Source organism: Tursiops truncatus, chromosome 8 (genome assembly GCF_011762595.2).
Source record: "Tursiops truncatus isolate mTurTru1 chromosome 8, mTurTru1.mat.Y, whole genome shotgun sequence".
In the NCBI taxonomy this organism is placed as follows: Eukaryota; Metazoa; Chordata; class Mammalia; order Artiodactyla; family Delphinidae; genus Tursiops; species Tursiops truncatus.
Genome location: NC_047041.1, coordinates 63,549,297 through 63,572,676, shown reverse-complemented (window position 1 = coordinate 63,572,676; position 23,380 = coordinate 63,549,297). Strand labels below are relative to the sequence as shown.

General features: G+C 54.5%; 1 protein-coding gene across 7 annotated transcripts in view; it reads right to left on the bottom strand.

Annotated features, from left to right (window-relative positions):
* The window catches only part of AMPD3 (adenosine monophosphate deaminase 3), a 41,504-nt gene that overhangs the window by 3,319 nt on the left and 14,805 nt on the right, over window positions 1-23,380 (bottom strand). For 6 of the 7 annotated variants that reach the window (XM_033862531.2, XM_033862532.2, XM_033862529.2 and 3 more), the window contains 11 exons: window positions 22,685-22,889; window positions 19,272-19,434; window positions 16,629-16,848; window positions 14,654-14,783; window positions 10,327-10,521; window positions 8,166-8,297; window positions 7,467-7,630; window positions 6,624-6,750; window positions 3,790-3,953; window positions 2,635-2,755; window positions 1,324-1,497 (listed from right to left, as the gene is read on the bottom strand). In XM_033862531.2, the coding sequence (XP_033718422.1) occupies window positions 1,324-1,497; window positions 2,635-2,755; window positions 3,790-3,953; window positions 6,624-6,750; window positions 7,467-7,630; window positions 8,166-8,297; window positions 10,327-10,521; window positions 14,654-14,783; window positions 16,629-16,848; window positions 19,272-19,434; window positions 22,685-22,889 (1,795 nt within the window). Of the gene's footprint in view, window positions 1-1,323; window positions 1,498-2,634; window positions 2,756-3,789; window positions 3,954-6,623; window positions 6,751-7,466; window positions 7,631-8,165; window positions 8,298-10,326; window positions 10,522-14,653; window positions 14,784-16,628; window positions 16,849-19,271; window positions 19,435-19,593; window positions 19,880-22,684; window positions 22,890-23,380 lie in introns of those variants that run through there. The other variant, XM_033862534.2, reaches the window with a different exon arrangement.

Genomic DNA, 23,380 nt, shown 5'->3' with positions numbered 1-23,380 from the left:
TGCCAGCCTGCTCTCCTGTGCCTGTCTCCCTGTCGTGCACACTTTTAGTACCCATCCTATAGTCTTGCTTTGTATTTAACACATTTTCTTAGGATCATCCAAAATAAAAGTTAATCTGAGTAAAGAACAGAGGTGGAACATTAAATAGGAATGAGAAGCGATCAAGGATCATAGTGAGATAGTGTTAGCCCAGAAGCATTTGGGTTTGAGCTGTGCTTATACTTTGTCCTCTGGGATGTGAAACGTCTGACATTTATCACAAGCCCTTCCGTCACCTCTTTGCCACATCATTGCCTCTGTATTGTAGAGCAGTGGTTCTGAAAACATGGTCCCAGCATTCCTGAGGGTCCCCAAGGCCTCTGGAAGGTCCTCCCTTTTCCAACTATGGATTTTGTGAGGCAAGATTTTCTTCATACACCTTGATAAAAGTAATTTATCACAGCAGATTAACTGAAGAAGCAGAGATGAGAATCCAGCTGTCCTCTATCAAACTAGACATTAAAGAGATTTTCAAAACGCCATTCTTGCCATTCTCAGTATTTTGTTATTGTAGTTTGCAGAAATATGGTTATTCTCATAAAAATTGCTAAGTTTGTTAACATTTAATGATTTATTAGTGTTATTTTACATGAGTTAGTATTTTTCAATTTCACACAGTTAAGTATCACTAGATACAAGGCATGTCAACCACAGCTCTCTGAGGGCCTCAGTTCTTCATAATATAAAGGGGTCCTGAGACCAGAAGCTTGGAGCTTGGAGCCTGTCCTAGAAGACCCAGGCACCTCTATTTTTACTAATCCGTGGCTGGTCTTATCAGTACCACCCAAACGTGCTTGTACACTAAGTGATGCATGGCATCGCCTTTCCCTTCCTCTTCAGTTTCCCAGAGATCCACAGTGTGCTAGTAATAATAGTGGTAACAAAAATGGTAGCTAACATCTTTAATACATGCTGTACGCAGACACTACATTAGACACTGATTCATTATCTTAATGAATCCTTAGAATAAGGTAGAGGTGGACATAGGAACAATTTTATCCCTGTTTTACACATGAAGAAGGATAAAATACAGAGAGGTCAAGTAAGTAGCTCTACCAACATCACAGAGCTAGTGAATATCAAAGACGGAAAATGAAAGGCAAAGAAAAATCCTCAAAGATTCAAGAACCCCGAGGGCTCCTGGAAGGAGCACTTCGCTCACCAGAAAGTTACCTCTTGTCTTCAGTGGGCCACCAATGCCACCCCAAAGGCAGAGCTGAGCCATGTGCTCAGGTGCCAGCAGTGGGAGGCCCTACAGTCCTTATCTGCCCCTAAAGTCCTCACCTTCGTGTAGTGGAACTGCATGGGGTCATCGGTGGAGAGAGAAACATGCAGTCCCTTATGCAGGAATTCTCTCAGAGGGTTTTTGGAATATTCGAGGAACAGACTGTTGTTGCTAAGAGGAGACATGGCAATGGGGATCTGAGCAAGGTAGTAGAGATACTGCAACACCGGACTCTGCAAAAGAACCACCAAACTCAGGAAACAAGAGCCAGCGAGGGGAGGGAGGGATGGGAGAAGCATTCACCAGGGGAAACCAGGGGTCCGGGCAGTGTCTGCGGGAGCCCCCAGTCACCCCGAGCTCCACAACGCCAGGACCCCCAGGCCCACCCTCCGCATTTACCTCACTACTGCATCAGGGCCCATCCCTCCCTGGGACTGCTCTCCTGCCCACTAAGCGCTCCCTCTTGGCTCCAGACTGGAGGCACAGCTCAGGGCAGGAAGGGAAGGGCACCTACAAGGCCCCGGGCTGACCCCAACCTACGTCCTCAGCTGCCCTCCCCCAGGAGCTGACCCCAATAGGTCAGTCCTGGAGATGCCCACTTTTGTTGCTTTGCGCTCTGACCACAAACATTCAGGTTGAGACTGTAAACACTGCAGCTCCTCGGAGGTAGGAAGGGGCGGACCTGACCGGGCCAGAGTGGTTCTCTGATGTAGCAGCCACCCCACACAGAAATGTGAAACACGGTTCGACCTCCCCAGGACCAGGGAAGGAGAGGAGTTGGAACAAATATCCTTCCTATGGAAGTGAGTCAAAATACGGAGAAGACAATGCACAGAGTTCATGGTAGCATGATTTACACGAGCAAAAAGTTGGGTGGATTCTGTGCAACAGCTAGAGCCTGGCTGAATCAGGCACAGCCCAAGCAAGTGGCAGCCGTCCTTTCAGCAGCCTTTAGAATGAGCAGCGCAGAAAAACGCTTGTGACGATAAGGGATGAAGAAGGAACCAAAAATTTGTGTTCTTTATGATAATAAGCATATTAGAAATATGTTCTGGAAAAAGATGGGAATTGGAAATACTAAAAAGCTAATAATGCTGTTTCTATTAAAGTAATAGCAATAAGGACGTTTTTCCATTTCTCCATTTTTTTGAAAATCTAAATTGTGATGTATTTGGCTATGTTTTTTCATAATGAAATACGAAGCCAAGAGACTACAGACGGCACAGCCCAGAAAAAGGCCCGGCCTTCCTGCATCACTGGCCAGAGCCTCCCAGGGCGCAGGCAGGAGCCCAGGTGGTCCCACTCCTCCCCAGGGCAGCCCCGGGCGGGACTGTCACTGCAGGGCAGCCATCTGTCAGGGGCCCAGTTACCTTCTTGAGGAGCAGCCCATGGGAAATGTTGTCGGCAGTCAGGAAAGCAGATACCAAGTGAGTGATGGAGCCAGACTCCCCGCAGTGAGGCCGGAACAGGAACGTGCTCAGGCCCCGTTCCCTGCAGACGTGAGGCTTGTGGTGAGAAAGAACCCCTGGTCCACCTGCCCCGGGCCCCACAGGCCTGCACTGCTAGCTCAGGGCCCACTCCAGGGGAGACAGTCCCCCATGGCAGGGTCCGCACCGCTGAGGCAGGGCACCCTGGAAACCTCTCCCCAGGTGCTGAGGCCCAGGCCCAGAGCTCCTCAGAACCAAGAGACCTCATCTCTGGGAAGAGAGGGCCTAGTCCTCCATCCTCTCCTCCCCTTCCCCAGGGCCTGGTAGCCCAGATTCATAGACCTTCAGAGCAGGAAAGCCCACGAGAAACTGTGGAGTCCAGCCTCCTTGTTATAAAAAGGGGTAAACCCAGATGTCAGAAGCCACCGAGAGGGCAACAGCAGAGCTAGAACTAGAGCTCCTACCTCGGAGAGCTCAGCCCAGGGCTCCAACCCTAGCCGTCTCCTTTCAATCATGGTCCCCCTCAAAACTTCCACACCCACAAACTAGCGCTGGCTGAGGCTGAGCTCTGAGGCCCCGTGGCCCAGCAGGGGTGGGAGGATGCTAGACGTGTGGGGAGGGACTGGCTCAGCATCCTGCCTCGTGGGCCTCGCCTCCATGTGTGCGCTGTGGGGAGCCTGGGCGTGAGACCACTGGATGGAAGCTCCATGAGCACGTGGATGCAATGTTTTGTTCCCTATTATGTGTCCCGTGCCCAGGACCGTGCCTTAACATGGCAGGTGCTGTGATTCACTGAATGGATAGACGCACGTGTGAACACCACTGGCGTGGAGGTTAGTGAACGTGTATCAGCAGGTCCTGTGTCTCTATCATATCAGGGACAGACGTGCACACATGTAGGTGTTGGTGAGTGTGTGTATGGACGTGTGTCCAGGCATGGGGTCTGGCTGCCTTGTATGTGTGATCGTATCTGTGGCAGCAGGCACGCCTGCATGTGTGTGTAGCCCTATGGGTATGTGCCCTGTGGGTACGTGCCCTGTGGGGTGGGCCCAGGAGCATCCCCTGGTTTGAGGTGTGCACAGGGGCCAGCTCACCCACCTGCGGAGGTTGTTGAGCACCATGATGTTGGCATACATGTAGTACAGGTAGTAGCTGTAGGGCGGGTTCTGCTCGCTGGTCCAGACGTCCGGGCTGGGGCTCTTGTCTGAGAACATGTGATCGCTGTGCTTGGACTCATCATCCACGCTGTCAAACCCCGTCACCTGGGCAGGAGGAGGGGTCCTGGGTCAAGCCAGGGCAGACGAGCTGCCAAAGGCCTTGGCATATGTGCAGCTGAAGTGAGCCTGCTGAAGGCACTGGAGCCCAGGCCTCTCAGCTGTGAAACCTCAGCTGGGGGACCCCCTGGCCTGCCTGAGCCCCATTCTTTCCAGGGATAGTGAGTGGGCGCAGCGCCCCAGTCTGTCCCTCCGGGGCTTCCAGAGGTACCCGGGAAGTCAGTCTGGAGAGTGCCAAGCCCCTGTGTGGTGGCAACAGTGAAGGGGAGCTCAGGCCAGGTGAGCGGTGAGGCAGCTATACTCACCTCCCATCCTTAGGCTGTGCCAACAGCAGCGGTGACAACAGCTGTGAGGGGGAAGGGGACAGGCATTTCCCCTGCACCTACTGTATGTCAGGGCCTGCTTGAAGCACTCACCACACATCAGCTAACTTAATACTCAAGTGACCCTGTGAGGGAGGGCTTGGCTGACAGCAAAGCAGGGCCAGTTAAGGAGCTTTCCCACGTGAGACGACCAGCTCTGAGCCTAAACGGGCTCAGGGTCTGCACTGTTTGGGGCTGTAGGTGGAGGATGCCCTAGAGCGGCCATGATGTCCCAGGTGTGGCCAGCTGGGATGCCTCTCAAACAGGCCAACGTGTGTGCCATCCAAGAGGGCCCCTTGGCAGGCTGAGCCATGGCTCTTGGGGTCAGAGCAGCTCAGGAGATGCCCACCCTCCCCCTGCACTTACACCTCAGCTGGGGCCCACACTACACCTCCAGGGCCCCACCCGAGTCACAGGCTTCCCGTCACCTGCTCCCAGAGGTCAGGCCCTGATGAAGGATGTACCTGCAAGGACCCAGCTCTCAGCCAGCATGCAGAGCAGTTTTGCTCCTGTCCCTCAGCCACAGCTGTGCTTTGGGAAGGGGTCCCTGAAGGACCGGCTGAGTCTGCCTGTTCCGAAATGGCAGTAGGGGCCCAGAGGAGCAAGCGGCCACCAGGGGCTTGGCAGAATCTTCCCTGTCACAGTCATTATGTGTCAAAGGAAATGACAGGGTCCCACTGCAGCTCTCAGCACGGCCTGGACAGGTCTGGGTGCCAGGGCGGACCTCGAGTTCCGCTCTGCTCTGCGCTCACTAGCTCCATGCTGCACCTGAACTCTGGGGGCCCAGCATGGGGGCAGTGTCAGCCCCTCTCCTGGGCTCTGCTAATGCAGGGCCCCAAACTGGGCCTCCCATCGCCTCAAGCACAAAACATGTCCAAACCCCAACTCCTCCTCCCCAAGCCTGCTGTCCCCCCATAGTTGGCAGTGTCCTCTGAAAGGCACACCATCTGCTCCCCAACGAAGCCAGGCACCAGGAGGCCCCCCGTGACTCTTTCCCCTTGCTCACCTTCAGGGTGTGCCCAGGCCCCATCCATTCTCCACCCGTGCCCATGACCGCCCAGCGGCCCCGCCCACCGTCTGTATACGTCTCACTTTCCTTAATGTGGGGATGACAACACCTAGGCCAGGGACCTGGGTACGAATTCCACTTCTGCCCCTTTCTAGCTCTGTGATCTCTCAGTTTCCACTTCCTCATGTGTAAATCGGAGCTAGTAGCTTCACAGGACGGTCGTGAGGATTAAGTGAGATAATCCACAGTGTCTAACACACAGCAACACATAATCATGCTGCTTACTATTAACACCTACAAAATGATGTCAAGGGGGGCAACCGTGAGGCTGAAGCAAGATCACGTCATGGCGTGGATCACCAGAGCAGGGAGCGAATAATCAGTGTGAGCTGCGACTGCTGGTCCAAGGCCCCCGCACGTCTCCATTGCTGGAGCAGGCCCCTGACTCTCACCTTGCCCCCTTGCCCCCCACCTCCAGCTCCTTCTGTTCCAGGCCTTTCTTCACACAACAGCCTGCATGGTGTTTGTCTAAGACATAAATTCAGTGCCGTCCCTCAGCCCCTTCAAACTTTCCTGGCAACCCCCCAACTCCCCCAACTCCCACTACACACACACACACACTCACACACACACACTCACACACTCACACTCACTCAGTCACCCCTCCTTCCCCCACTCCCAGCCCTCTGGTATCTTCCCCACCTCCCTCACTGTCAGAAACCATCCCCATAAACTCTACCAGGCACTGAACTTGCTTCTCACCACCTGCAGCCAACTCTATTCTGGGCACCCAGGAGGCGGGACCAGCTCCTGTCCCCCTGATGCCCTTTCTGGTTAAGTCTCTCTTCCACGCTTCTCACACTCTCCCACAACTAACCAGATAAATATATTTTGTGGGGCTTGTGTGCTTAACCAAACAAGGTGGGAGGACCATTGGTTTCTAAGCAAAAGCAGGAGCCTGAAATGTCTGCATTTGTAACAACCTGAGGCTACAGCTGGGACAGAGGCCAGTCCTTCCAGCCCCACCTGGTCAGGAACTAACTCCTCAGTCTTTCTGCCTCACGGCTGCCTTCCCAGCACCCCACCCATGCCCGCAGGCCTGCCCCAGAGGAGCAGGCTCATTATTCTAGACATTCAGCTTCTTGGGCTGGCCACCTCATGCCTGGGGCACACCAGTGACAGGATCTTAGAAGGGAAGGCTGACCCTACCCACCACCCCCCCCCCCCCGGGGATTCCTCTCGTCCCTCCCTCACTGGGCACACTGCCTGGGCACCACCCACACTTACATATCTGAGGAAGAGGTGAAGCTCTCGGTGATCCTGAGGATTAATGGTGGCCTCAAAAAGGGGCAGGAAGATGTTCTCCAGCATCTTCCCAAAGCTTGGCAGCAGCTTCTTTGACCTAAATATGTCACTGGGGGAAAGCGGAGACTTGCTGATTAAGGTGGACCCAACAGCCCCCTTGGCCCATCAGAGACCAGCCTCCCCAGTCCCTTCCCTCAGGCAGCACAGATCCCCATTTAAACACCTAGGGTAGATTCAGAGGCAGGGCTCCAATACAGATCCTCCCCTCCTCGCCAAGTTCTGCAACACTAGGCATTGGTGGCACGCTCAACACCTACCCATACCCATCAGAGAGCTTTCTCCAGCTAGACGCCAATCTGGGAGTGGGGTGCCAGGATTCAGGCTGATCCAACTCTCTCCCCTCAGCTCAGTTCCCCTAAACCACGTGTCCCAGGCCCATCCAGGGGCCACATTGGCCAGACTGGAGAGGACAGTGGTGGTCTGAGTCATATCCAGGGAGAGGGCCAGCAGTGTAGGCCCCGCATCAGGTCATTCAGACCCTGGGCCTCACCCAAAAGGATAGCCCATCCTCAAACCACAGTGACAAGAAGATGGGCAGTAGTTCCCACCAGGCCTCTACACATGTATGTTCTTCAAAGAACAGAGTTGAAGTGTCACAAGGACGTCTTTGCCAACCACCCCGCCCTGTAGGAAAATCCCTGGGGCAGAGAGGCCTAGGCTGGCACTGGAACAGGCCCTGTCCCTCAGCAGCACAGACTCAGCAGCTCCTGTGGGACAGGCTGGTGACCCCAGAGGACACAGGTAGACAGCAGCTGCCTCACTTACTAGATCCGGGGCACCTGGATGATCCAGCGCATGTTGGGTGAGTAGACCTTGTGCTGGATGAACCAGCGGGCCAGGTTGGACCACTCCTCAGGACTGCAGCCGTAGATGGAGAGCCGTGGCTCTGAGTACTGGTACTTGCTCTCCTCCAGCTCCTGGGCCACCTCCTGGCACCAAGAAGAGCTCAGGTCAGCCCAGAGCACCCCAGCTGCTAGATCCTGCAGCTCCCTCAGCCACCTGCTCCTGGGCTCAGAAGGCCTGATCTACATCCCCTTGCTGCCCCGTCAGCACTAACTCCACCTTCCTAGGGAAGAAGGCCTTGGACCTGCACAGTCACACACATGACCAGGCCAGACAGCAGAAGCATCTCCAAATGGGGCTAACCTATACCCGGTGCAGGCTGCAAACACACAGAGCAGCAAGCCTGGATGCCGAGAGCTGGGCCAGCGGTGGACACCCTCCCCCCCCTCTTGCCTGCAGTCAGCACAGTCCACACACAGCACAGCCTGCGCACTCGGGAGTCAGCGGCCAGGGCCACAGCACTTGGCACCCAGGCACCTGCACCTCGCCTGAGCTGGATGGTGGATGGACGGGGATTCACGAAGGGGAAGAGGACAGGAGGCCCTGCGGGGGCCCCACCCCATGAACGCAGATGCTGTCAGGAATCCGAGGAGGGCTTGGAGAGGTCCAGGGCTCACCCACCTTGACCATCCGAGCAAAGTACTCTCCTCCCAGGTAGTTTTCAGTTTTCAAATACAGGTCTCGGAGCTCACTGGCCCCCACAGGGTTATATTTGGAGTTGAACTTGTCAAAGCGGTGGAACGTCTGCCGGCCCTGGGGAGAAGGGACACCAGCCAGATCACCATGCAGCCACCACACACATGACCCCTTCAGGCCTTTACAAGGTGGCCTCTGTGAGCCACACTGAAAGATACCTTCTGTGTCAGTTCTTGCATGAAAACCTGGGAAGTCCCAGGGCCAGGATCATGCATCCTCACTCAGCCAGCACTGGGGGCCTTTTGCGAGGCCCTCTGTAAAGGGGGATCGAGGGCCTCATGCCTCCAGGAGCAGGGCTGGCTGAGTAAGCCGGAAATACTGAACCATCAGTAATAATGTGTGTCCTATTACCGTTTAGACTTCATAAGGCACTTTTCTCCACGTTGCCTCATTCAGTGTCTGGTTTAAGATTTTTTTATTGTGGTGAAATGTACATAACACAAAATTTACCTTCTTAACCATTTTTAAGTACACAGTTCAGTGGCATAAAATACATCCACGTTGCCATGCAGCCGTCACCACCATCCATCCCCATAACTCCTTTCATGTTGCAAAACTGAAACTCTGTACCCACTAAACAATAGCTCCCCCAGCCCCTGGTAACCACCATTCTCCTTTCTGTCTCTATGAGTTTGCCTGTTCTAGAGGCCTCATACAAGTGGAATCATACAGTATTTGTCCTTTTGTGTCTGGCTTCTTTGACTTATCATAATGTTTTCAAGCTTCATCCATGGATGTAGCAGATATCAGTACTTTATTCCTTTTTAGGACTGAATAATATTCCAGTGTGTGTGTGTGCATTTTATTTATCCATTCATCTGTTGATGGACACTTGGTTTGCTTCCACTTTTTGGCCGCTGTGAATAATGCTGCTATAAGCATTAATGTGCAAGTAACAGTTTTAGTCCCTGCTTTCAATTCTTTTGGGTACATACCTAGGAGTGGAATGGCTAGAATGTATGGTAATTCTATATTTAACTTTCTGAGGAACTGCCATACTGTTTTCTATAGCAGCTGCAACATCAGTTAGTATTTTAATAACTTTGTAATGTCAATAAGGCACGTGGCAGTCACCATTTTATAAGCAAGGAAATAAAAGCTTAAATGAGTTGCTTAAGGGCATACAACTCCTAAGTGAAATTAGAACAGGGACCTCCCTGACCAAGTCACACACTCTTTTCCCCTGTCCCAGGGCTGCTCCCAGCCCTGTTACTTTCTGAGGACAAACTACCTCTCACAGTCCCCATGAAACAGGCTGGGACCTGGGACTCCTTGCTGCAGTGCTACAGTACTTGCACCTGGACAAACGTCTCCTCAAGCAGCAAAATGCAAAGAAACTATATGGGACTAAAAATAACATGCACAGTTGGGGCAAATTATGGACAAAAGATACAAAGAGGGCTTCCCTGGTGGCGCAGCGGTTGAGAGTCCACCTGCCGATGCATGGGACACGGGTTCGTGCCCCAGTCCGGGAAGATCCCACATGCCGCGGAGCGGCTGGGCCTGTGAGCCATGGCCGCTGAGCCTGCGCGTCCGGAGCTTGTGCTCCGCAACGGGAGAGGCCACAGCGGTGGGAGGCCCGCGTACCGCAAAAAAAAAAAAAAAAAGATACAAAGAGACCAAAAAACCCAACTGCCACTTCTGAAGAGCCTGGAGCAAAAACGGGGTGTTGGAAGCAAAAGCAGGGTACTGAGCATGCCCCCTGCACTCAACACCACCAGAGGGGTGGGCAAACCACCTAAGCCACCGCTCCCGCCCGACCCCGGGACACATCCCTACCCTTACCCCATATAAGGTACAAGCTCACTCCCCACTCAGGGAGCAAGCACGCAAGGGAACCTGTTTGTTCTCGCTCCCCCCTGCCGCAGCAGGATCCCCAATAAAGCCTTGCCTAAATTTCTTGTCTAGCCTCTAGTCAATTTCTATTGATCAGAAAGGCCAAGAACCCTGTTCCTTATCATCCACGGCTAGAAGAGAAAGAGATGCCTACGTGGCCAGCCTCTCTCCAAGCCCAATCCTGGCTCCTTTCCAGGGGGCTGAGTCCCCTGCCAGGACTGCACGAGGCCCTTTGGCCGAGCTCACTCACCGCATGGACATCCAGCGAGTCCACAGTGAGGTCGTACGGGTCCATGTGCAGGCTGTCGAACACCTGCCGCAGGGTGATCTTCCGGCCCCACTTCTCGGCAACTGTCCGGTCGGGCTCCGTCTGGTACGTATGCTTGATGAAGCGCAGCAGGTGCTTCTGGTTCATGCAGGCAGCTGCGTGGATGTGCGTGTCCACCTGCAACACAGTGGCCCCCAGCACGTGAGCTGGGCCACCTCCCGCCGGCAACAGGAGCCAGGACATCCAGGCTTCGGTGTGGAGCGCAGAGCCTCAGCACCTGCACTGACGCCAGATCCCCCGCCCCATTTCTCCTGTAGACTTTGGAACTGGTCTTCCTCCGTCTAGCCTTGCTGCCCAGTCCCCCTCCTTACAGCACCAAGAGATCTTTTTTAAATGTAGGTCAGATCCAGCCACTATCCCTGTTAACAAATCATCAGTGCCCCCAAGTGTTCAAGATAAAGCCCAAGCTCCTTAGCCTGAGATTCAAGGCTTACTTCAAGCCTTAAGTCTCACCTTGCCACTGCCCTGCTCTCTGCTCCAGCCAGGACACCCCCACTTACAGGTGCCCGAGGTGCCATGCTATTCACACCGCGTGTCCTCAGCCTGGCATGCCTTCCCTCCTCCCCACCGATCCATCCACCAAGAAATTTCCCACGACTTCCTCCACATGGCAGCCTGTCCTGATCCCGCAAGCACAGCGGATCATTTTTTCCCTTGCCCAACCTGGGACTCTAGCACAGACACTCCCGTCACTGTTTATGTCCTCCAATCTGATTTAATAATTTTCTGTCTACTTCATCACTAGACTGGGAGCTCAGTCCTCAAGGACAGGGACCATGTCTGATGCATCTAAGCCTCCAGCGCCTACCCCAGAGCCTGGTATGATGTTGAATCAATGGATGGATGAATGGACCAATGAACAGGTGTGCGAGGTTCCAATAGTTTCGATGATATCCACAACCTCCTAGAAACCTGAGGACCCACCTAATGCCCCACAAAATCCCACACTTGCCATTGACCTCTCTGGAGCCCTCAGAGCATTCCCCTCAGCCACTAGCCCTAAAGAAACGGAGGCCTGGCTAAGCTGAGAGATGGCCTGAAGTCACAGTGAACATCCTGACCCCCTTCCGTGAGCCCAAGGGGCCTGAGGGAGGTTCCCCCAGGAGGGTGGCAGCAGCCTCACTGACCAGGGTGCTGCCAGCTGCCAGCCCACACTCTGCAGTCCCTGCTGCAGCTGACTGGGCACGCTGCCAGGGCTGGGGTGAGGAGGCGGCTGACCTCAGGCCAAAGAATGCTGTTCACAGCTGGCCAGGCATCTCCAAGTCATGCCAAACCAGACATCTGATCCACTGAACCTCTGTGAGCTTTTTAATCAGCCAGCCCATATCACTGACCAACATCACTCACTCATCAGAGCCCTTCCTGCCCTTAATCCTGCCACTCCTACCAGAAAAACAGACCACTAGGCATCAGAGAAAGGAAGCACCAAAAGTTAAAACGTCACACAGCAGTACACAGGCTCAGGCACAACACGGATGGGCTGGGCTCATGTGGGACACACAAGCGGAGGTCAGCCGGAGTAATCTCATCTGGACACAGCTGGGCTCAACTACCTCAGCATGACTTAGCACATTCTGGGCTTTCTTGCTGTCCTCTAGCATAGCAATGACACACTGCAGGGGGTGCAGCCTGTCCTCATCCCCAGGAGTCACTAGAGGAGGGAGGAAAACAACTGGATAATCCAGGAAGCATCTGATCCAAACTTCAAACTTACCAAGGTGATTATTTTAGGAACAAGTAAAAGAGCCTGTCCTTGGAGGTCAGCATTTTCAACTCACCAGAAGACCCAAGAGCATTCCTTGCTTTCATCTAAGACCTGGGTCTAAACGAACAGTAGAGTTTCTAAGCAGGGCTGGCCAATACCCGGCCCCTAAGCCAACGCTGACTATTTCCACCCCTGTGGCAAACATCGGTGATCAATTACAGCACTCTTCACTAAGCTTCGGGAGTAGCCTCAGGTAGCCGCTCCCCGTTGGTCAAGTTTGGCACAGAAGACGAAACCTATCTGCTATCCCTGATATGACATTTAAACCGAAGTGGGTAAGGCCTAATCTTACCCAACTCCCAAGCAGCGAACACTCAGCCCCTCATTCTCAGCTCTGAGCAGAAAACAGTCATCTCAGTGACACAGTCCTGCTGGTTTGGCCTCACGGTGCCATAACCCATGACCTGATGTGACGTTGCAGGTAATTTCACAAGTACCGCCCACACTGACCCACAGCCAGGCACAGCTCCTGCCTCAGAGCAGGACCCTGGCCTGCCCCTGTGACACTGACAGCCACTTGGAAGTATGGAGGCCACCTCCCAGCCCGGCCTGAACTTCAGCAAGTCAGCTCTCCTCCCCTAGCACAGGCTTCCAGGGTAAGATGAAGCAGCCAGCACTCAGGAGGCAGGGAGGGGCGGGCACAGCCTGACCTGGACGTGCGTTTACGGATAGCTGTGGTGCCAGAGAACAGCCCACTGTGTCAGAGCACAGGGCTCAAGGCCACCTCTGTCCAGAGAGCACATGAGCCCCCAGACTGACAGGGAACGCGAGGATGGGCTCTGGTATGTAACCACAGCCCCTTCGCCCCCTGCCCCCTAGGACTCTCGCCCTCATGGTGGCCAGAGAGCGCAAACACCCACTGGGGCCCCGCCTTAGAAGCAGACAGTGTCGGAGCCAGTGCAGTCAGGCGCAGGCAGCAGGAAGCAGTCGGGCCCAGAGCGCGCACGTGGGCAGAGGGCAGGGCTGCGCAGGGCTGGGCAAGGAGTTTTCTTGGACACCCATCTGGGCGTTGTAGGGTTCCTTCGGGCAGGGCAGAGAGGAGCTGACCTAATGACTGAGGCACCCAGCTGTCTGAGCACCTGAGGATCACACAGAAGAAACAGATGGTGCTTGAAGGTGAATATGCCACGGAGGTGATGTCTAACACACATCCTTTCACCTCTGCCTGGAAATCCCCGAGACTCTTCCATGAGCCTCAGAGCCCAGGAGCAGAAGCCTAACTTGCACCCTGGGGGCTCTTGATCCCATCCAAGTGGGATGCAGCTTAGCAGAGGTGATCTCGGGGCCTCACTGGAGAAGGCCGTCCACGTAGTACTGCTGAGTGCTCCCAGGCAGGGGGTCAGGGAGGCCTGAGCTGGGCTCTCCAGAGGAGACACAACCTCCTCTGGCCTACCCTCCCTTGTCAAAGCTGACCCCAGGGAGAGGGTGGCACTGGGACAGAGGCCCCTGTGGCCATGACAACCCTGCTGTGACGCAGTTCAGATGTGGCCACCCCTCCTCCGGGCATAGCCTTACCCCACCCTTCTCCCGGAGCTTCTGTCCCAGAGCAGCGCCACACCCCCGCCCGCCTCCCTGCTGCCTCTGCCAAACCTGTGGGCCCTTGCGTGATCCAGAACCTCACCCACACCTGCAGGCTCACTCCCCACAGCCCGCCACGAGCCTCTGCCCCCACCCCCGAGCTCCAGCCACACTGCACCCCTTGCAGCTGTACCGGCACCCTCGCGCTCCCTCCTGTCTCAGGCCACTCTCCCCCTGCTGCTGCTTGTAGCCACAGCTCCCTCTACCTGCTGGGCCATCACTTCCACCCCCTGCCCTGCCCTCTGCCTGGCAAACTCCTACGCAAAGTCACCTCAGTCCTGGCCTCTCCCTGAAAGACACCCCGGTCACACACCTATCACACTAACAGTAACAGGCTGGGAGCTGCTTGTGGACAAGAAGTCCTCTCATTAGGCATCAAAGGCCCCACGCTTGGCACTGATCCCACACTCGCTGTATATTAGTCACACGGAATAAAATGGCAAAGCGGAAGTCCGTGATCATTTAACCTGCACGTCGGCCCCGACTGCGGCCCCTGCAGGCTCTCCACTCTAGGGGAAGGCCAGAGAGGGGGGCACATCGGATGCTATTCCTTAAATACGCCCCATGCAGAAGGAAGCAGGGCCACAAACTCCCAAGTCCAAAGAGGCCTTAATAGCTTTTCTCGATCCATGATAAATTTAATACGTTCTCTACTGTAAAAGTAGGCTGGTCTCCACTCTCATAACCACTTAATAGGCCATGCCCTATTTCTCAAGGAGGAGGGCACGTTCCAACAGATACACAACATGGACAAAGGTTTCCACCATGTCACACCAAGTACCACCTGAGGCGTGGCCTGCCGCACGGAAGGCAACTGGCCAGTCTTCCCTCTGTACATAGGAAGGCTACGCAGGGGGCCGAGCCCGGACGGGCTAGGGCACCGGCTCTGAACACCGGCTCACGCACCTTTCTCACGTTATAGAAGTCTCGGTGAGGGTTGCTCTTCAACTCTTTGAACTCGGCCATTTCATTTAGCATCTCGTGAAGGCTGAACTTGGATTCCAGAAAGTTCAGTCGCCGGTGACAATACGTTTTCCTGCAGATTGGGAAGGGGGAGAAACCACAGTTGAGAAGAAGGCACAGCAAGCTCTCTAGTCTGGAGACCTCCAGTGTCTGCGGCGACCGACCCCTGGGCGGAGGGTCAGGACGGAGCAGGGAGGGGTACGGAGGGGCCCGCTTTCTGCAGACCCAGCTGAAGTGTGGAACCACAGCCATGTGAGTCGATGGGGGCAGTAGAGAGCTGACTGCAACCTCACACGGGTTCCTTAACTTCTAGCCTTACAGGCTTAGGCAATTCATCCCAAGCTGCTGCCTCTCATGAACAGATATGGAGCCAGCAATGCCCAAGACTGAAACGAGGGTTAAACTGGCTTATGTGTGTGAAGGGCCCAACTCAGCAGAGTGGACACTCAAGGAAGATCTCCCTCCTTCAGCCCTTCCGTCTTTCCTTCCTCCCATCTATCCTCAGCCACCTTTCACTCCTTGAAAAGAGTGAAAAAGTGAAAAAGATTGATAATACAGTCAAACCTTAAGGCGTGACCTGCCCACCTTGGCAGCAGAGAACCACCCTGTGACCAAATGACATCCCCCAAGCCCTGAGACCTGAAGACTTCTCAACGCTGAGGCTTCAGGATGAGGGGAGGATGTTCTGCATCATGGGCCACTAGAAACGTAGGGGTTACCATCTCTGCAAGGACTGATGTCCCCACCGGCTGGCAAAGGCCACTGCAGGTGGGAGCACTCCCTATTCTCAGCCAACTGCCAGGTGCCTGTGCCCACAGCCACGCGGAACCTTCAATCACGAGCCAGGCCACCCTGCTTCCCTGTGGCCCCCAAACACACACTCTGGCGCCCCGTCTCTGAGACGTGCGTGAAGAGCAGCCGCCGGCCCCGCACCAGCACCATCAGCTGCATGAGCCCCAGAGCCAGGCACGGGACAGTCTGGGTCGGACGGGATTCCCAAGGCCGTATCACCCAGTCCCTTCCCCAGCGGGACTCACCCTGACGACAGCCACCGCTCACACACGTGGGGAGCAGTCCCATCCCCCAGGCTTGCCCTCAAAGCTCCTGCTCTTCCTGGCTGAGGCAAGCTCCCGGGAACTACCCTTTCCCCTCCCGGCTCTTACGTCTGCCCTCAGATCACCGAGGACCAAGACCCACTCTGTCCATCCCTTCGGGGCCCACCCTCCCACCTCAGACACGGCACCACCCCATTTCCAGCAAACCCCAAAAGGCAGGGCAAGAGATAAGTCCCTCAGCCGTGACCAGCTTCCTCCCCCTCCCCCGGACCCCCAGTGCTGGCTTGGTATTCACAGCACAGCCGCTGTCAGAGGGGCTCAGGGCCCGGGCGGGCTGAGCCTCCACTGCTGATTCGCTTAAGTGCTCACCAAGAAGCGAGGGCCCAGGAAGACAGCTCCCTGCCAGGTTAGCTCGAGCCAAGCCTACAGGCAACACGGGGGTCGTGGCTAAGTTCCCAGGCTCCCTGCACTCTCCCCTCCAGAAACACAGAAAAGCCAACAGAGGAAGCAACAGTCTTCATCACTCCCCCACCTGCAGTAATGCCCTAGGCTGGTAACTCTCTGCAAGGCTGCCGTCCTGCCTGGGGGGAGGAGTGACCGCCATTTTAAGGTGCACAGGTGGCCAGCGGCAAGCAGATGCCCCACACCTGCGCGTGCAGAAGGGACAGGTAGTAGCGACTTTAAGAATACGTCAGCCTGTGAAGGAAGATTGTGGCAGAAACCCACAAAGCACTGGGGAAAGGGGAAACCACTCTCTTTCTGGGGGTGGTTTAGCTGAGGAGAAGCCCACAGCAATAGGCCTCCCCCGGTCCCTTCCTACAGGATAGCACCCCTGCAAAGAGAGGCAGACTCGGGGGGCTTACGTGGGGCCATGGGTGATGAGAGCCAGGATGTGGCTCATGTCCACCGTGTAGGTCTCCAGGTCCGGGTAGGGCAGGCTGTGGGGCTCCTGGCATTCCAGCATCTTTGTGTTATCGTACACGTAGAGGATGCCCCCCTGCATGCGGACCAGGAAGCCCAGGTTTCGGGGAGCATCATCCAGGCAGTAAGGGTCTTCCTGGGGCAGTGGGGGAGGGTGGAAGTCTGCAAAACAGGATTGAGTGATGGCCAAGTGCCCTTCACCTCAGGAGCTCACAGGGGCTCAAAAGTCGCATTCCGGGCTTCCCTGGTGGTGCAGTGGTTGAGAGTCCGCCTGCCGATGCAGGGGACACGGGTTCGTGACCCGGTCCGGGAAGATCCCACATGCCGCGGAGCGGCTGGGCCCGTGAGCCATGGCCACTGAGCCTGTGCGTCCAGAGCCTGTGCTCCGCAGCGGGAGAGGCCACAACAGTGAGAGGCCCGCGTAACGCAAAAAAAAAAAAAAGTCACGTTCCCACCGAGGCCTGCCCTGCTTGTCTGATCTAAAACCTAACCACTCCCACTGCCCCCGACATCTCATATCCCCTTCCCTGCTTTATTTTGTCTCCTCAGCACTTGCCACTATGTAAAGTAATTTCTCTTCTTTATCTTGGGCAGTATATGTTCATTTTGTTCACTGCTGTGTCCCCATTCCCTAGCACGGGCCCTGGCACGCGGCTGGCCCTTCACTGCTTTAACTGAAACGAGCTTCAGCCTCCTGGGAACTTCAGGGACACGAGGCTTATGAAAAAGGGCAGCTGTGTCTTCCCCTAATAAGAGAACAGACAGAAGCTGGCACTGCCCGGTGGGAATAACCGTCCCTGCCCTTCCACATCTTCCTGAGCCCAGGGAGGCTAAGGGGCTAGAAGCCATCCCCTCCACAAATAAGCACAGAATAGGGAACGCGTCCCCCCCAGAGACAGAGCTGTCTGTCCCTACGGCTGCAGGCTGTTAGCCCACAGGAGCCAGAAAAGGCCTCTTGGCTATTTCCCAGCTACGACTTGGAGCAAACGACGTTACCTCCTGAACCTGTCTGCTCACCTGAGGATGACACCCTGCCTTAATGGGCTGTTGTGAGGGCTGCGCTAGCAGGTAGAGGAAAATGCTTTGTAAACAGTAATACATCGTAAGGCATTATTCTCATTGCTCTCATAGTGGGTTTTCCTGGCTCTCGATAAGCTCTGTTCTGGCCAAGGAACAGGTTATGCCGAGCGGCAGTAGAACTGGGGGCTTCAGCTCTGCACATCAGCCAACCCTGCACAGGGTCCAGCTGCCTGGCTGCCACCCCAGGCAGGAGGAAACCCTGGAATCTTCATCAATGGAAGGAATGAAGGCGGAGTAGCTGCCTGGGCAACCCCCATCAGTGCTTGGAACAGACTGCCCTAGAGCAGATGTGAGGCATCACAGGGGCGGGGAACTGATGCCCCCCACACACACTTCAGGCACGGCCACAGGCCAGCTCAGGAGTCCCTGATGTGTGCCAGTGCCTGTGAGACACACACAGTCCAAAGGCCTGGGGGGACCACTGCCTCCACGTCACCACACTCACACCCGGGCCCCCGGGGACTCTGTTCTGTATAAAGTACACCTTCAACAGTCAGTCCTGCCTGCCCTTGCCAGCACTGGAGCAGGTGGGATCAACTTCCCTCAGACAGACAGGGAAACGGGTTTGGGAGGGCTGAGACTTACCCAGGGCCCCAGGTAGTCACAGATGCCCAAAGTCGAGGTCTCAGAGCTTCAAGGAAAGCAAGAGACAGGAGACATCTTGGCACCAACTCCCCACCGAGGGGGCAGCCAGGGTCCTGGGTGCTGGCACAAGACCACCAGGCCCTCATCCGATCCCCCACCACCAACCTTCAAGATCAAGGTTTCCTGTTGTCTTCATTCATATTAGTTAACTTGCAGCCTCTACTGCTCCTGGGTCTTTCACAGGCCAAACAGACTCCACCAGAAACCATCCTGCCTTCTCTGATCCTTCCTTCCCCAAACTCCACAGCATCAACGTAACTCCTATTCACCAATCACTCCCCAGATGCCAGAACTGCACTAACCACTTCACGTGCGTTCTCTCGTTTCATCCTCACAACTGGCCCAAGAGATAGATATTATTAGTATTCCCATTTTACAGACTGAGAAACTGAGGTTTGGAGAAATACCTTCCTTGCCCAAGACAGTGGTGGAGCTTAGATCGGAATGCAGGTGTGTTGGATTCCAGAGCCAACTTCCCTGCCCTGGGAACACACCCTCTCTACTTACCCACACGCCACCCACCTCACCACCAATTTGGCATTTACTGTCTGATTGTGTTTAAATATCCAGCATGAGGCTGCCTGTCTCCCTGGAGGACCCCCAAGATCAGGGACTGTTTTCACCCCCTCCCCTGCCTTGTCTCTCTCAACTTGTACAGCTCAACCAAGGGCAAGGCACACAGTGCACGTGGAATCAATCCTTGGGGAAACCAGCAAAAAAAATCAGTGTAGGAGAAGCCAACACCAGGGCTCTGCCCTTAAAACACCATCTGGGGGAGATACACCCAACCAGTAAAACCTCCTGACCAACCCTCGGGCCATGCCCTGCTTGAAAGCCCACCTGCAGCCACAGCGCCGTACCTGGGAGGCCCTCTTCCAGAGGTGCAGCGTCTGCCCGCCAGTGACCCAGGTACTGGGCCGTGGTGCGTGGGAAGCGGTGGTAGGCGAGCCGGGCGTACTTCTCCCGGATCACCAGGGCCTTGGCCAGGCTCTTGGCGGCCTGTTCATAGTCCTCCACGGTGATCTGCAGAAAAGGGTTCACACAGCAGGCCTGAGACCACTGACCTAGCAAGACCTGCCGCAAGGTTAGCCCTTGACCAGCAGCAGGCAACTTGGGTTTGGGGAGCATTCCCACCACTGTGGGCCCAGTGGTTCCCTGTGCTTGAACGGTTTGTACAAATACCATGGTTAATGCCGGACACCCAAGTTCCTTCTGGGAGTCTGGACCCGAGGGATGTGCTCTGCAGATGTGTGGCCACAGCCCCAGTGAAAACCGTGGCTGCTGAGTCTCTAAGGAGCCTCCGTGGTAGATGACACTTCACACGTGCTGTCACAATTCAATGCTGAATGGATTAAGTGCGTTCTGGTGACTCCACTGGGTGGGGCTGCTGGGAAGCTTGCTGCTGGCCTCTTCCAGACTCTGCCCCATGTACCTCTTCCCTTTGCTGACTTTGCTCTGCAGTCTTTCCCTGTAATAAATCCTAGTCCTGAGTACAGCTCTGCGCTGAGTCCTAGGAGTCCTCCTGGCAAATCACTGAACCCAGCAGGGGTCTTGGGGGTCCCCTAACACAGGAGGAGATTTGGGGCTGTTGGAGAGAGTCAGGTACCCCAGCCTGCACACTGCAGGCCAGCCTCAGTGCGGCTGATTCAACCACAAGCCAGCTGCTGCTGCCCCCGGCCCAAGAAGAGGCACAGCCTGGACCGTATCCCCGATCAGGGTTAGCACCATCATTTTCAGTTGAGAAAATACATGGTTTCTTCGGAGGTAAAGATAAAAACTTCTGTGTGCTCAGTCTGCTGCTTTGCCAACCCCAGGCTTCTGATTCACCTGGTAATCACCCCCGTTCACCCCGTCAACAAGCACTTGTGTGTTATGGGACAGACCCTTTTCGTAGATTTCATTTTGGTCCTCACTGCAACCCATTTTACAACTGGGGAAACAGAGACCCAGAGAGGATAAGTCACAGGAAGTCACGAAGTCAAACTTCAGACCCTGATCTGACCGAGTCCCAAAGCCCAAGTATGCTCTGCTTTCCCAGAGCTGCCTCACGCTCAGAGATAAATAGATAAATTCCCACCTTCCAGAGGGCTCGTTAATCTTTGTCTCTTGGGAAGGACAGGTGTGGAAGAAATCTGAACGTGCTGGGGGAGACAGTCATTCATAAGAGAGGATATGAGATGCAGCAGAGGGAGGTACAAGAGGGAGCACAGAGCCGGAAGGCTGGGGCCTGGACCGTGACCCCTCTGCTTTAGTAAAAAAAAAAAATCATTTTTAGCTTTGAAATGTTGTAAACATACAGACAAGCACTGAAGATAATATGACAGACACCCATGTATCTACCTTCCAGAGCTAACAATTTTAATATTTTTTATTGTTGTTTCAGATGTCTTATATGTTTACATAAATAAATCATCTCAGATAACAGCTAAAACTCTGCCCTCCTCCACCCACTCCATCCTCAGAGGAAGGAAGTTGGTATACATCTTTCCCATGCACGTTTTTACACTTTTTTTTTTTTCCTTGCTTCTTGTTAAGGAAGGAGCTTCTCCTTTCCTGACTCCAGGTGTCCCCATGAGGGGGTGTTAATTCCATTTTACACTTTCTGATGGCTTAGGAGAGCAACAGGAATAGGTGAGCGGACAACACCATAGACACAAATATGTCCCTGCCAACAATAAAGCCAAATACTGTCTGCAGGACTGCGGGACTCAGCAGGGCAAGGGGCTCAGCCCGGCAAGGGGCTCAGCCCACGGCTGGAGGTATCAGAGACGTGCTCAGAGTCCCAGCAGACCAGCCAACCTGTAAGCACTGCAGGCCTCATGCCTGGCGGCTGACCCACTGGGGGCCAAGGCGACCTGCAAGGTCAGCCTGCCTCTCATAGACTGGTGGCTCTCTGGGGACCACTCACCAGTTCAGGGGCTCAATGCCCTACAATGTGCCAAGCAGGAGACTGACTGAAAGGAGCTAGTTAATGCACCAGGCCAACGTCCTCCCCCCCGTTCAGCTGGCTGTCAGCCCACCTCTAGTCTCCCCTTCCACTGTTCTGCCCACATGCCAGAGGCTGGGTGGACACCACGGACTCCTGGTCAGGATACTGTATCTCCAGGCAAGGCCTGTGTCGTTTCCAATCCAACCAAAATTCCCATGCACAGAAAGGAATTTAAATAAAGTATGGTTCATCCACACAGTGGAATACTATGCACTTGTAAAAAAGAAATAACAAGGAAGTTCTTGATGTATTGATATGGCATTATCTCCAAGATGCACTGTTACATGAAAAACCCAGGCTCAGTATAATGTATAGTAACCACCATTTGTGTAAAAATAAATAAATCAACTACCCGGGCACAGTAAACTGTAGGTACACAGGCCATCTATGTGAGAACACACCAGAAACCAAAACCAAGGATTGCCTCTGAGGAGGGGAATCGGGTGGCTAGAGGACTGATATAATTTTTGTACCTTTTAAATTTTAAGCCATGTGCAAGGATTTTCTATTGCTCAAAAAATAAATTTTTTTAAGCTAGAAGAAAACGTATAGAAGAGTAATAAGTCACTTTGCTTTCTCAGATACACTATATATTCTAAAACTACTGTTAAAAAAGAAGAGAGACAGAATAACAAGGCCAACTGAGGGTAGTAGGTTGAGGGCCAGGGAGATGGAACCAAACCTGGCACTAAGTGATACTTCTCTTCAAGAAACAAGCAATAAAAAGGCATCATCCAACCAGGTGAAAGGAGCACATTTGCAGTGACTGAGCTAACCGACTTGGTGCAAACCAAGCTTGTTTACTTTCTTGTCGAGACCTGCTCGTCCTGCCTGGCTGGTCTAGCCTGTATTTAAGGACATGAGTCCAAGCACAGAGGAGGAGCTGATTCAGCAATAACTGATTTCGCACAAACCAATCAACACCAGGACTTAATCCATTCAACATCTGGGAACACTAAAGAGCCCAAGCTGGAACCGTCCCCAATGGGCTACAGGGACAGAGGGCAGTGTTTCTGGGCCCACAGCACATATGGAACCTACGGGCCACACGGTGTACCAACCTGCAGCCCTAGGCCCTCCTCACAGGGAGAGCAGCGCCCTAGACACACACCCGCTACATCGCCTAGAAACCTCCTTCTCTCCAGGCTCCTGTGCCTCCTGCCTGCCACCTCCCAGACACCCACAGACCAGGCCAGGCTTCAGGGCTGGACGTGACCCCACGGGACCCCAGCTTTGGCACAAGGTATATACAACACTCACAGAGCCCCCGCAGAGACGCCTTACCCCAGCACAGTAGTCTCCGCTGATGGTGACCCGCTGGTACTCAGGCATGGCATAGGGCGCAGGTGCGGGCTGGGGAGGGGCTCCGGGGAGCACAGGAGCTGCTGCAGACACGGCTGGGCAGGCTGTCGGGGGGCCCTTCCAATCTTGCTGCGTCGGCATTTGCAGAGACAGGGACTGGGACCGAATCATCTTAAAACTTTTCTTTCTAAAAGTCGAGGACAAGGAAAAGTGAAAGAAAGCAGCGAACTGGGGCGAGTGATGAAGAGTCTCTGTTGTGGACATGGCAGGAGAATTTGGCTCTGATTAATCAGCGGTGCTGGTCCTACCGTGAAGAAGTTTCTAATCGTTCGTGGCGTCCTCTCACACTCGTCTCTCTGCATGCAATATCCCAGACACCCCTCCCTGCGGCCACTAAGAACTGCTGTGGCCTGCGCTTGCAGGGCGCGTGGAACATGCAAGTAGGCAAATGTCTCAGGAGACAGAGGGCAGACCACCCTGCAGGGGTCTAACACCAAGGGCAAGTGAGGTGAGCACGATGTCGAATCAACCACCATGCTGTCTTCAGATAAGCCAGACTCTGGGTCCCAGCATATGAACAGTCTCAATCACAGTGCACTTCACAAAGTTAATAGTTTGGGGCATTGGAGCCAGAAGAGATCATGACAGTCAAGCAGTCCCACCTCCTGTTTTCATAAA